This window comes from Homarus americanus, unplaced genomic scaffold (assembly GCF_018991925.1).
Source record: "Homarus americanus isolate GMGI-L3 unplaced genomic scaffold, GMGI_Hamer_2.0 scaffold726, whole genome shotgun sequence".
Classification (NCBI taxonomy): Eukaryota; Metazoa; Arthropoda; class Malacostraca; order Decapoda; family Nephropidae; genus Homarus; species Homarus americanus.
In genome coordinates, this window is record NW_024742580.1 from 67403 (window position 1) to 80999 (window position 13597).

At 39.6% G+C, this 13597-nt stretch overlaps 1 protein-coding gene across 7 annotated transcripts in view; it reads right to left on the reverse strand.

The window, feature by feature from the left end:
- Window positions 1-445: 445 nt before the first annotated feature.
- The window catches only part of LOC121876955 (glutamate receptor ionotropic, kainate 2-like), a 152537-nt gene continuing 139385 nt past the window's right edge, over window positions 446-13597 (reverse strand). For 6 of the 7 annotated variants that reach the window (XM_042382538.1, XM_042382541.1, XM_042382537.1 and 3 more), the window contains 3 exons: window positions 8391-8546; window positions 6197-6391; window positions 446-5304 (listed from right to left, as the gene is read on the reverse strand). In XM_042382538.1, coding sequence (XP_042238472.1) covers window positions 6206-6391; window positions 8391-8546 — 342 coding nt within the window. In that variant the 3' untranslated portion in view covers window positions 446-5304; window positions 6197-6205. Of the gene's footprint in view, window positions 5305-6196; window positions 6392-8390; window positions 8547-13597 lie in introns of those variants that run through there. The other variant, XM_042382543.1, reaches the window with a different exon arrangement.

The following is a 13597-nucleotide window of genomic DNA, read 5'->3' on the forward strand; positions in this document are numbered from 1 at the left end:
TCCTCCCTGATCGTCCCACCTTCCTGACTCTCCTTCTCCCTGACCCACCATGACTCTCCTCCACCTTGACCCTCTACCTCCCTAATCCTCCCTGATTCCCCCTTCTCCCTGATCCTCTTCACCCGCCCCCTTCCTCCCTGGTAGAGGACCTTTGATACTGAACATATTTTTAGATGTTTGATTAAAAAAAAAACACCCTTGAAGTTTTTGTTTAAGTGTCAAATGGCCATACAAGCCTTGGATGACGTCAATGAAAGCTCAGGTAATTCGACAGGTGCAAAATTTCAGACGCCTTCATCATCATCCAGAGATAATGTAAGAGAACAGGTATATCCACCAGGTGTATCATTGTTTGTAAATCAGTATTAATCTCTAAGTGAAATACAAACTATGAAATAAACTACGTCTTGTGTGTTATTATTATGAATGAATGAAAATAAAGAGATCTTATAATTTTCTTTTATTTGGTACATGTCGTATACAAATGGAGAGTAAGAGGCATTATAATACAGAGAGGAGTTGTAGTCTTCTTTACCAGCGAGAGAAGGTCGTCGGCGTCAACAGGAGGAGGATGAGCAACGCAAAAGTAAACATTGGGTTCCTATAATTTTTCCTGCATCTCAACTTTTTTTTTTATATTTCAGTCTTCAATAACAATTACATTACATGGTTTACCAACAACTTATGTACATTAACATATGAAGGATTTTATATATAGTAACACCTCTGGAGTCTGTGTTGTGAGTTTTGTGTTTGTTTTGTGTTGTTTTCCTGACAAATTCCTGGATTATCTGAGTTGGCGGTGATGGTGTTGAGTTGGCGGTGATGGTGTTGAGTTGGCGGTGATGGTGTTTAATATTGATTGTCTCGTTCGTGTGTTTAGGGAGTTTGAGTTGAGTGTTCCTTGTGCTGGGTGTTGTATCAGGTAGTGTTGTTGGGTTAGCAGGTGTTGAGAAAATAATGTGTGTTCTGTACTGTTTTATAATTTTGTTGTTCATGTATTGTAAAGTGATTGGAATTATGAACACGCAAACACACACACATACACACACACACACACACACACATATATATATATATACACTCTCTCTCTCTCTTCATTTGGTGTCTTTCATTCAATTCTTACTTATCACTATAACAAAACAAGTGTCAGAGGCAGTAAGAGTGAATAGACTGAGAGCGAATGAAGGTAGAATGTGTGTGTGTGTGTGTGTGTGTGTGTGTGTGTGTGTGTGTGTGTGTGTAGCCGGTCACCTTTCACTAGTCGAAAAATATTTGACAACGTAAAAAAAAGACAAACCTTCATGTCAAGAGAGATTAAGCAACATATATTTGAGTTCATTTATTTTTGTGCTCGTATGGTTCAGGTATGAGTGGAAGGTCCCTGTGGCACTGTTGATGGATATAACCTTCCTACTGCAGGTCATGTCAGGTTACGTTCTATTAGTTTAGGTCATTAGGTCACATTTTTTTAAAGGTTAGGTTAGGTTATTAATGTTATATTAGGTGAAGTTATTTAAGTTCACCAATATAATGTTAGTTAACTTATGTGATGAGTTAGTTAGCTTATGTTATGTGATAGTTAGCTTATGTTAGGTTAGGTTAGCTTAGGTTATGTTAGTTAGTTTACTTAGGTTATATTAGTTCACTTAAGTTACGTTTGGTTACATTTCACTAGGTTAGGTTAGCTTAAGTGTCGTACCGTTGTTGGTTAAGTATTAAGGAAAGTAAGATCAGTGGAAAGTCTTGTATTAATTCAGTCCAAATTCCATAAAGGGGAAGACATGATGATGGGGTGTAGGTGTTGGTCAGGTACACAGTTAGCTCACCAGGCTCCAGAGGTGTGTATCAGGAAGGTGTAGCATTAGTGGCTAGTGTGGAACCCAGCCTCAGGAGTGTACCGGGTTTGGTTAGTGTGTGTGTGTGTGTGTGTGTGTGTGTGTGTGTTAAGAATTACAGGAGAGACTTCAGTATTTTGTAACTAAAATTAACATAGAACAACATTTTTTTAGGGACAGTATTACATGTATAGTTATTAATCATTTTTTTTTGTAAAATTTTCAAATTTTCTTGGTGTGTCTAAGAGGAGTGGGTGGTGTGGTAGCGGCGACACATAACAGCAAAGTTTACGTATAAAACTCTTTTTACCCGGGGACAACACTCAACACTCAACAATTCGCAACATGTGACTCTGTGTAGTAAGTGACGGATCATCTCTCATATTATCAATTAAAAACAAAAATATTAAGAAATGTTATCCAGCGAGTCCGTCACTACTACAGACTTTCCCCAGATCCTAAAATCGTAGAAAATTTTCAAGCATTAACAGTCTCTCTCTCTCTCTCTCTCTCTCTATAAAAAGTAACTAATGTATAGCACTATAACGTTATTGCAGAGGCCAGCGTCAAGTAGCTCTCCCTCACTGAGAAAAATATTTACCAAACATTTGAGGCGAGAAGTAGACAAAGTGACCCCGAGCTCTTACTCACTTGGGTATACTTATCAGTCTTTTTCAGATGTATTTTTCTTAATTAATTTTTTCCTATGTATCACCAGTCATGTGTCGCGGCGTCACACAGACGAATGTATACAAGTTACTTTACAGCTCATAGCATCTTGAGCCATGGTTCAAGAGCTGTGTTAGCGACAGACTTACAGTACAAATATATAAATTTCCTCTTTTTTTTTTGTTCCGTATTACAAAACTCACACAAATTGTCCTCTTCAATATGATAACTTAGTCTTCCTTCCCGCGGTGATCAGTACCTGCGTGGTCGAGCCCAGTGACAACCTTTATACCAGTCGCTGTTGGCATCACCTTCTGCAGTGTCTTTCGTGTTATTGGCGTCAGATATGAGAATTTGGTTGTGTCTTGTAACTATTCATATTATTTACCAATACATACTGTGGACTTTTTAAAATCAATGCTTCACATATAACACTTGACTGTATGAACCTCATCTCCGCACTGAAGAGTTGTACATCTTGTTAACATACCAACAGTAACAACAAGGTTATGTCAGCCATGAACTACCACTCAACACGTGACCTGTTATAAATTTACGACACCAGAGTGAGATCAGTATTGACCTTTGACACGTGGGTCACCGAGACGTACCGAGACGCTCTGATACTTGAGCGTGGTGAGAGAACAGCTTCCTCCTGGAGGGTGTGTCGCCCTCCCAAGTATTACCTATGACAGTAGTAGGATTGGTCCCTGGGCACATGTGGCAAGATCAACTCTCTTGGTCCTGTGGTCTATTGTTTCACGAAAAAACCCTCAATATTGGATGTTCAGTTGTGATGCATAGAATGATGTATTTCCTTAAGTATAAAAGTTTGTTTTATGTAACACTTTAACATCTAAGAAAAGTCTCGTTCTATTTTCGAAGTTTGATTTAACTTTTCACACTGTCAAAAACTTTATTTCTTGAGGCTGTAATGTTTTTCATGATACACCTTAACCAAGAACAATAACAGGTACAGACACACAACATATATTCACTTATCTCGAGAAAAAGTCGAGTTTGATGCTTAAATTTACGAAAGTTTTTGACAGAGTGACTGAATGACTGTAGGACCGAACTGTTAATCTCGCCAGATGTAATGACAAAGTTTATTTTGGAAACATTACGTATCTTAAACTTCACTAAAATAACATCCGTAAACTTATTGCAGAATATATTAATGTATTTAACTGGATCTCTTTATGTCCTTGTATGATTTCCTATTACTTATAAAATATCAGAATTAATTTAGTACAGGTAGAGTCTAATGATACACACGAACTGTAAACACAATGTGGCTTATGTTGATGGTATTCTTGTTGTTTTTCGTCACTTATAAATGAGTCTTGCTACAAGCTCACCACATAAACAAAGGATGACGTAACAAACAAATGGATTAGTTTAGCTTATCGTCGCAGTCATATCCTGAGAGTTTATGTTCCTAATTATATTTGTCATCATCCTGCCTCTCCACGCTCACCGACAGCTGGGAAGAAAACATCCTGCCTCTGCACGCTCATCGACAGCTGGGACGAAAACATCCTGCCTCTGCACGCTCACCGACAGACAGCTGGGACGAAAACATCCTGCCTCTCCACGCTCACTGACAGCTGGGACAACATCTTTCACATAACGTTCATATTAACATGATGGATGTGGTAAGGGGAAGGGGTCACTGGTGGTCCTACACGCAGCTATGATGAAGATAATTGCCATACGTAAACACTCCAACTAACTCACGTAACCAAGATGATCCAAGTGACGTTGTTTGTAAGTTGTCTAGTTATTCACACTTATCTTGCAATTCTAAGTCTTCGGTTTTTTTCTTACTAAATTTGATTAAGCTCTGGCAGTCAGAAATCGTATGTCAAAAGCGTTAATGTGTTGTAAAGATTCGAGTTATGTGAATATTGCTTCTTGTTGAGCGATCATATTGAGGTGAGGTGATGGTATGAGACAGTGTACAATACCTAGGCCACCGCGTCGTCTTCCTCTGTGTTCCACAACCATTACACCAGTTACTCAAAGGATCCACGGCTGCAAAAATAGGTTTCTAACTCTATTGTTTTATAGTTTGTTTATGAAAAAAAGAAAATGCTCAGATATGAATGCAATTTCTTGTTATACATCACAGGTAACAGCACTTTATCACACGTAATACCGAGATTAGTACTCAGGAAAATTGGTGTTACACTTATTCTTGGATGATATATTTACGAAAATAGATTTTCAATTTCCTTAATTCAGGCTTTCAAACTTGACCCAGAAAGTTGTACTTTAAGCCGTACGACAACTGCTCCATCTATACTCTGGCACCACAAGTATAGTCATTATGAAAGACAACGATCAGTCAAATATTGCGACCAACATAACACACACGACTCCACATACAAACTGGTATTGTAGAACTGTGATGATGAGTGCTGTTACCGTCTTCAGGAACTACAATAACATTTACCTTCTTCCAAACTTATAATAATGATTAATAATTCTCTTCTTTTTTACTTTAAAGCTGAGAGCGCGCTATGTGGGTGATGGCTGTGTGGCGAGGGGGTCGACGACGATGACCTAGGCTGCCCTAGTGTCATACTGTGGAGATCAGCTGGAAGGGAAGGTCGGGAGACTGGAGGCCCCCGGGGGTCTCCTGCTGGACCTCAGGGGTGGACTCAGGGGTGGCTGGGGGCGCGGACCTACGGGACACTCGGTCTAGGGACTGGTTGCTCCTGGCCGCCACCAGAGGGGGTGTCGGGATGTCGTCTGGCCCGAGCTTTTCTGACGACTCTTGATTCGCCGGTTCCTGAAGCACACAATGAAGAGGAGTCAGAGGAGAGGCACATAGTGAAGAGGTGTTAGAGAGGAAGTGAAGTTGTGTCAGAGATGAAAAGTGAAGAGACGAAGTGAAGAAGAGTCAGAGGAAATAAATGAAGGGACATAGTAGAGACGGGGGTGACAGGCTGGCCGCATACAGGTGTGACCCAGGAAGAGGTGGCGCATAGACCACAACTGAAATCATATACAAGAATCACAAGAATCAGTGATCAAACACCTAACACATGTGACAGTGCTTGAGGGTCCGACAGGGGGCAGCGTGGACACAACACATTGAATACAAAGTCTTCCGTATATCATGGAGTAGTGTAACCGGTACTACACGCGACCACTTCCAAACCCGGGTGTAAAATTTAGTATCCATTCACAGCTGGGTGGACTGGGGGTGCCTAGGACGTGAACCAGCAATCCTTAGGGCAGGAGTCGAGTATTTTATTCACTCGACCGCCGCATCCCTACCATTTTGTAATTCATGAGAAATATGCATTATTCATTCTGAAGTTCATGAATAATGCGTGCTGAGTGTATAGAAGCCTCAGTTTACCATTTAGTTAAGTCTTCTATTCTTACCAGTTTACTAACAACTTACAGGTAAGTCCGGGGAGAGTTAATGAGGAAATAAAGACATAATTACCTGTACCTGTTTGGCAGTGACGTGACTGACATCCAGGTCACAAAGACAACTTAAATGAATCTCCAGGTACTTTACTTGGACTTCCAGGTAACTTATTTAGATTACAGACGAGGGACATTTGCCAGGTAGCACAGAGTAACGTAATGCACTGTAGTCATTAATAAAGGCAACTTACCGGTAGCTGTCATGGGAAAAGTGACTCACCAGCTACCGTCATGAGACTCACCGGTAGCTGTCATGAGACTGGGTCCTTAGATGAGAAGGAATACTGCGAGGTGGTGTAGGTGGAGTCATAGGTGTTCATGGAGAGGAAGGATGGTCCGTTCTCCTGCTCCGGCGGTTTCTTCCTCACGGGCTTGGAGGACGAGTAGCAGGAGAGGGCGAACCTGAGTTCCTTACTCATTTCTGTCCAAACGGAAGCCTGGGGATAGTAAATTGGTAAGTGCTTGTGGGTCGTCTGCGTTGTTGTAACTTCCACAGGGAGGCACACGGGGGCTTCTATACAGGGAACTTTCTCTCATTTTCAGACTTTTTTTTTATTGATTTTTTTCGTCTCTTTTTAGGATTGTGTTCGGTCATGTATGTTCAGTCGGACTGTTGTTATTGAGGTCTGGTAGTTGCTAGATGTTTATTTAAATGATATCTATAGCATCGAGTGTTTACATTATTTCAAGGCTAAGGGTAGGTATACGACCAGTCAACTGGGGTCCACACTCCTCGTAGGTGGTGTCAGTCGTGTGCTTTTCAGAGGTACACAAGAAGCAACAGGGAGAACTCTCATCAGTGACCGACGTCTTCGTGTATTTCTGAGGAATGTAAGGGTGACATTGTGGTAATACTTTACACCCAGACCCTTACATGTACTACAGTATTATCTGTCACATACTCACACTGCTATCTATTATTTCTTTAGTTCAGTGTTGGTATATTCTACTGACAAACAAAACAGCATAAACGATCTTGGTGATTTGATTTTTATTTTTGAGGGGAGGGGAGGTTGCTTATGGTTAGCTGTGTGGTGTTGATCTACCTTCAAAATGCAGTACTTCAGGTAACAACTACAGTAGATCGCCGTGTGTGCTACGCTAAGGGAAATTCCAATCTTCTACACAAATTTAGCGGATCTTGATGTCCATATTTCCTTGACAACTTTATGACTAAGCAAAAGAATTCGATTATTAGCGGAAAAAAGTTACTGTTTTATATCAAATGAGGAGGAAAAACGTGTCGGAGGGAATAGCAAGTTAGTTCCTTTGGCGGTATATAGGGGAGGAGAATGCTTGGTAGTGGGTACAGCAGTGCGAGGGTAAGGTGTCGTCCCTGTATGTGTGTGTGTGTGTGTGTTGGAAAGCTTCAGAGTGTGAATGTTGGACAAGTTAATGAGCTCAAAGTTTAATGAAGCTGTAAATAGAAGAGCACAGGTTAAGCACAGAGTTATATAGGGTTAATAGTTACATGGAGCCACCAAGACGGAAGTAATGGCTCCCGTCCTGGTCTCCATGCTAAACACAAGAGCCATAATAATAAAGAATCTTGTATAATATTTTAAGGCATTAAGATATTATTCATGAAAGAGAAAAAATAGACGTGGAAATAAGGTCTAAAGTGTCGACCTCAGATGAAAGTAATTATAGATGTGAGGAGGAGATTAGAGCAGGTTATGGCAAGACCTCTTACGGAAGATTTTTGAGGGTACATGGTTTTAGTAGATGCGTAAAGGGAAAGGCTCACAGCGTAATAGGTTGGACGGAGGTGAGTTAGATGCTATTAATAGGGTATCGAGATTATATGGTCAGTCGAAGTATCTTACGTGTAATAGATTAATATTAAATAAAGATATAATACGTTTCTCCCTTGTTCACGTATCTAAAAATAGAAGCTGACGATTATTTATTATCATTGATCAATAATATACGGCTTTTTTTTTTACACGTTTATACACTTTTTTTTTTACCCTTTTCATAATTTTCTTTTATACTTTTTTTTTGTTTACATGATACACAATCAGGATCAATTACCGGGATCGATCACGCTGTCGGTGTTCTTTTGTTCCGGTTCACCGAACATTCAATTTTAACATCTAACACACTACTACACAAGGGTGGTTCACGTGTACAGCTGTCGACGAGATATAGATGTTTATTTAGCGGCTCTGTCGGTTTATAATTCAATATATAAAATTCAACGGAATAAAATTCAGATTAAAAACAACTGAGATAAAATTGACGGTGCTTGTTAAGACTAAAACAAAAACAGAGTTTATTTTTTTAACTAAAACACAAATTGAAACTCCAAGGGCAAAAAGCACAATCAACCACAACAATAAACAACTTTCAAATATATTTCTATCTATACACAAAATATATTTCTCTCACCCATAACAAAAACCAAAATAGATATTGATTCCAGGTTAGACTCACGTGCTCTTCAGTGGCCAATTTTCTTGATTTCCAGACGAACTCACACACGGCGACGACAGAGGCCAAACCCATCCCAGCGAGGAGCACCACGAACACTCCTCCCACGTTGTTCAGCCCCAGTTCATTGGCTTTCGATGAGCTCTTAGACTCGTCATCCTGATACAGAGGAGCTAGTTAGTGACTCAAGGGGCCGATGGGGGGAGGGAGGGGGGCATGCACTTGTTTATTAAGGGGACCAAGTGGGAATAAGTGCATTTGTTTTTTAAGGGGACCGAGTGGGGAAAGTGCACGGTATTACAAAGGGAGGTCTTGTAGTGCACTTTTTTGGGGGGTGGGGTTTACTATAGGTCGCTTTTGTGGGGTTCTAGAGCCTGGTTTTATAAAGGGAATCTAATAAACGACTTGATTTAAAAGGGGACTAGTGGACAATTTATCTAAGGGGGGACTGGTGCACGAATTTATCTAAGGGGGGTTTTTTGAGAATGGTTTTATAAAGGGGATCTTATACATGACTTGATTTAAAGGGGGGCTAGTGCACGGATTTATTAAGGGGAGGACTAGCGAACGTACTCATTAAGGCAACAAATAAAACCTCATCTGAAGTTACTCTTGGATCTGTCTAACAAATATAAAAAAAAAGAAAAAAATATTAATTTCCTCTCTCAAACTTTTTTTTACATATTTTAGAAAGTAGTTGTGTTGGAGTTAGAATAAACTTATCAATCAACTCTAGAAAATGAATAACAAGGAAGAACTATTTAGCTTATGAGAACATTAATAGATTTGATCATTTTAGAAGACTATGAAATCTTAAAACAACATTTGGAACATAGGGAAAGTCCTGACTAAATTACGACTCTATAATAAATTAATTTCTGATAAATAATTGACTTCATTATAGTTTACTTAATATTGTTAATTCCTTATAACGACTCTTGATATAAACTGTTGATATATACTTTTGATAAATACTGTTGATATATATACTGTTAGTGGCATTAAGTGAAAATTGAATCTAATTAATAAAAAAAAAACACGAAATAATATTAACCCATCTTAAGGAATATTGTTATTGTTCTACATCATCAGGAATATTATTTACCAAAGTGTCATAAGAGAGTGTGTTATGTTAACTGTGGTAATGTGATATTCAACCAGTGCAACTTATACTCTAATAAATTGTGAGTTATGAGGTGAAGGTGAGGAGGATATGCACAGGCAAGGCAGGAGAACAGTGTTAGTGAACAGAGGCTACGATAACAAAGTGAACACCGTACAAGAACACTAGAAACTTGATGTTTGTGCAGCACTAAATTACGTCAGTAGCACCGTGCAAGTGATCTCATAAAAAAACAAACTTGCAACAACCGGAACAAGAGCTCGAGAGACCGTACCATAAAACGAGCGCCAGCAGTCAACAGTGCCTTTGGTGTCTTCCTTCCGACCAGCGAAACGCCAGACGAACGTTTGGTCTTTACCGTGGCGTGGCGTTCCCTTATGGTACGACCTGGCCTAGTGTGTGGCTCTCACTCTAACATGCTGCCATCCTAACATGCTGCCATCTTCACATGCTGCCATCCTCACATGCTGCCATCCTCACATGCTGCCATCCTCACATGCTGCCATCCTCACATGCTGCCATCCTCACATGCTGCCATCCTCACATGCTGCCATCCTCACATGCTGCCATCCTCACATGCTCACGTTACACTAATATTACTTTATGATGCCGGTTTACGTGTTATTTTATGCCGTGGTTTATTGTTACCGAGAAGGATGACTAGATACTAATTGTAACGAGAACAAAATTGGGATATAAATTAATAGCGCAGTAGTAGTAATAATAAAAATAATAATAATAATAATAATAATAATAATAATAATAATAATAATAATAATAATAATAATAATAATATACTACCACTACTACTACTAATAATAATCAGCAATTATTTATGTGATATTTTATCTTAAACATAATAGCCTAGGATGTGTTTCTCTGAAACGAAACCTTCTCGTAATTATCAAGGCGTAACACCTGAGAGTTACCTGTGATTCATAACTACGACCAGTGCTGAGACAAGAATAAGGACTAACAACTCTTTAGATAAGAAACAATAGGGTGGATCTTACAGAGACATTAAAAATATTGAAAGGGTTGGAAAACGTGAACCTGGGTCATTTTTTGATTCACGCTCCACCAACACGAGGGAACACAATGTTAAGCTCGCCAAGGTGTCATGCATGACTAATATAAGGATATAGTTCTTCACACAGAGACTGGTAGACCTATGGAACAGTCTACCAGCTCAAGCTCTGAAAGCGTAAACAGTATTGGGTTCCAAAACAGTCCCTTTAGACCGCCAAGAACAAAGACCACTGACCTTAAGTCGGTATGGCCACCTCTAGTTAGGGTAGCCAATAGGTAAAAGTAAGATAAATTACTGACAGAGAACTAGTATCTAATGTGTTGTTGTGAGTTACACCAAGCAGTTGTTGTACAGGAGCAGCGGAGGGTAAGATAGGGTGTAGATAAGAGTTTAATGGCGTCACTTTGTTTTTAAAGCTCTCAAGCTAAAACTCACACATGCTTTGATTTATCCTTCAACAAGAATGATCTACTTCCTCCTTATGGTCTCAATATAACCTTCAGTTTGTTCTACTTGATGACTCGAAGATAACTTAAAGATAACTTCATTGACGAGAGAACAAATGCAGAATTAATATGAGAAAATTGAGAAAAAAAAAATCGTTGTTCAGAGATCAAATTTTCTGATGACATTCACCAAGGAAGAAAAAAATTGGCCCCAAATCTTTACCAGTTCCTCCTCAGTCTTGTCTGATTCACTTGGGAAAACAAGATATCCAGAATTGTTGACGCTAAAGGCACCAACAGACCAAACGAACAGACAAAACAAAGAGAACTAAAGAACTTTTTTTTTAGAATATAATAAAAAATGGTAAATAAACACCTTTACCCAGGACACATGCCCCAGGCCAGCCGTCTTGATAGCTCTAACACAACAATAACTGGACACAACTCGGCGTAACTTCAGTCGTCACATTCCCTGGAGAAGCGTAAGTCTATCTCGCCAGACTCGCTGTGGTCACCAACCTTCCTTAACTCAATATACACACAGAATTCCAGCTCACCCAAAACATACACTGTCTGCATTACAACGTTGTCTCCCCTCCTCACACACCACCCCACACACTATAACACCACCCCACACAATATAACACCACCCCACACAATATAACACCACCCCACACAATATAACACCACCCCACACACCACCACAACACCACCACCCCACACACTATAACACCACCCCACACAATATAACACCACCCCACACACTATAACACCACCCCACACAATATAACACCACCCCACACACCACCACAACACCCCACACACTATAACACCACCCCACACAATATAACACCACCCCACACACCACCACAACACCACCCCACACACCACAATACCACTCCACACATCACTACACATCTTTTCGATACATCTCTGACAGTTCCACTACACACAGAAATCCTTCAACATCAACTCCCACAAAAACAACAACAAAACAACAACAACAACAATAATACAACTACTCGTTAGGTAGATAAGGTGGCCCACAGAGTACAAAGACAATATAACTTTGCTATTACTTTGCTATTTCATTTGTTATATTAATTAGGAATAGTTTTTTTACGACTCTTATCTCCCATCCGTCTCTCTGTTTGTAAGTCTGAAATACGAGTGGTTTACCTTTGTGTGTTTTATTGTTTAAGGTGAGGTTGCTGGGATGTGTGTGTGTGTGTGTGTGTGTGTGTACTTAAATATGCAATACCTACACGCTGCCTCTTTCTCATCCTCAGCTTTTCTGTCTCTCTATTTCCCAATCGTTCTGTCTGTCTCTCAGTCATTCTCAGCCTTTCTTAACTGTCTCTCTTATTCTCACCTTTCTCTCCTTCTCTTTCGGTATCTGAGTCTCTCTTTCTGAACTTGTATAGAGAGAACCATCACTTGTAGAGCCCTGTGGTAGGAAGGCAGGACTATGGTTGAGTTCCTTCACGAGTGACGACCTACACGGAACACCTTTTAGGGTTGGGTACATTAACTAGCTGACCTAACTGTGAGTTATGGCAAGGGTAAAAAGGTCAGGCTGCATGACTGACTGGTCACCACACACACACACACACACACACACACACACTACTTAAAAATAGTGTAATGTATTTTATAAGATTTTAAAATTCTGACAACAAGACCATGCGTACAGAAGCGTCAATAATGAATATACAGACCAATTACTCTTCCTCGTATTTTATTACTTCTTATTTACTGTAAAGTTTAGGTCACAGAACGAATCTAAACCCGGTAAACTGTGACTGTCCCTAGACGCGACATAAATAACCTCTAGTAAAATATTTAAGTTACTGTCATCCGGGGAAAATATAAGAGATTTTTTCCTCGAGTTTTTAGACTGACTGTTTATTCTAGTGAGTGGACGTTGGTAGAGACTGACGGGACGCCATGCTGTGTGTGTGTGTGTGTGTGTGTGTTTGTGTGTGTGTGTGTGTGTGTGTGTGTGTGTGTTGATCTGCACGAAATGGACACTATTATGGAGGCTATTAAAAAAACAAAAGAAATAGTGTTAAATAATGTACCAAGACTGTTGTTTGGAAAGGCTGGTAATTTGATTTTCAATTTGCATAACCATTACATGCTTGATTTAATACCTTAGTAGTATGCATCATTATTTTACCTGTCTATATCAATTATATTTTTAGGGCAGTCAGTTATAATATTTCCATAAATGTTCAAGTGAGTTCTGATATTTTTTTGTTATTTTTTTATATATATGTGGCGGCGTCTCCCTGATATGTTTGTTTTAATACATAGAATGCAAATCCGGACGGGGAGGGAGAAAACAAATGTGAAAACCCATTTATGAAACAGACGGCATGGACCACACGCACCTGACTTAACCCAGGAATAGTTAGGTTAGGTTAGAGGTTACATTTGGTGGTTCCCTTTGATCTTCTTCATAAATGGTTTTCACCTTCGTATTTATTTCCCTTGTTCCACCAAAACAAACCAGCGGAGGTAAAGTGAACATTTACCCCAATTTCCCCTTAAGAATTTCATTCAAGCTTAGTTTCATGCTTAGCTTTTTCATTCATCTGCGTTTCTGGTT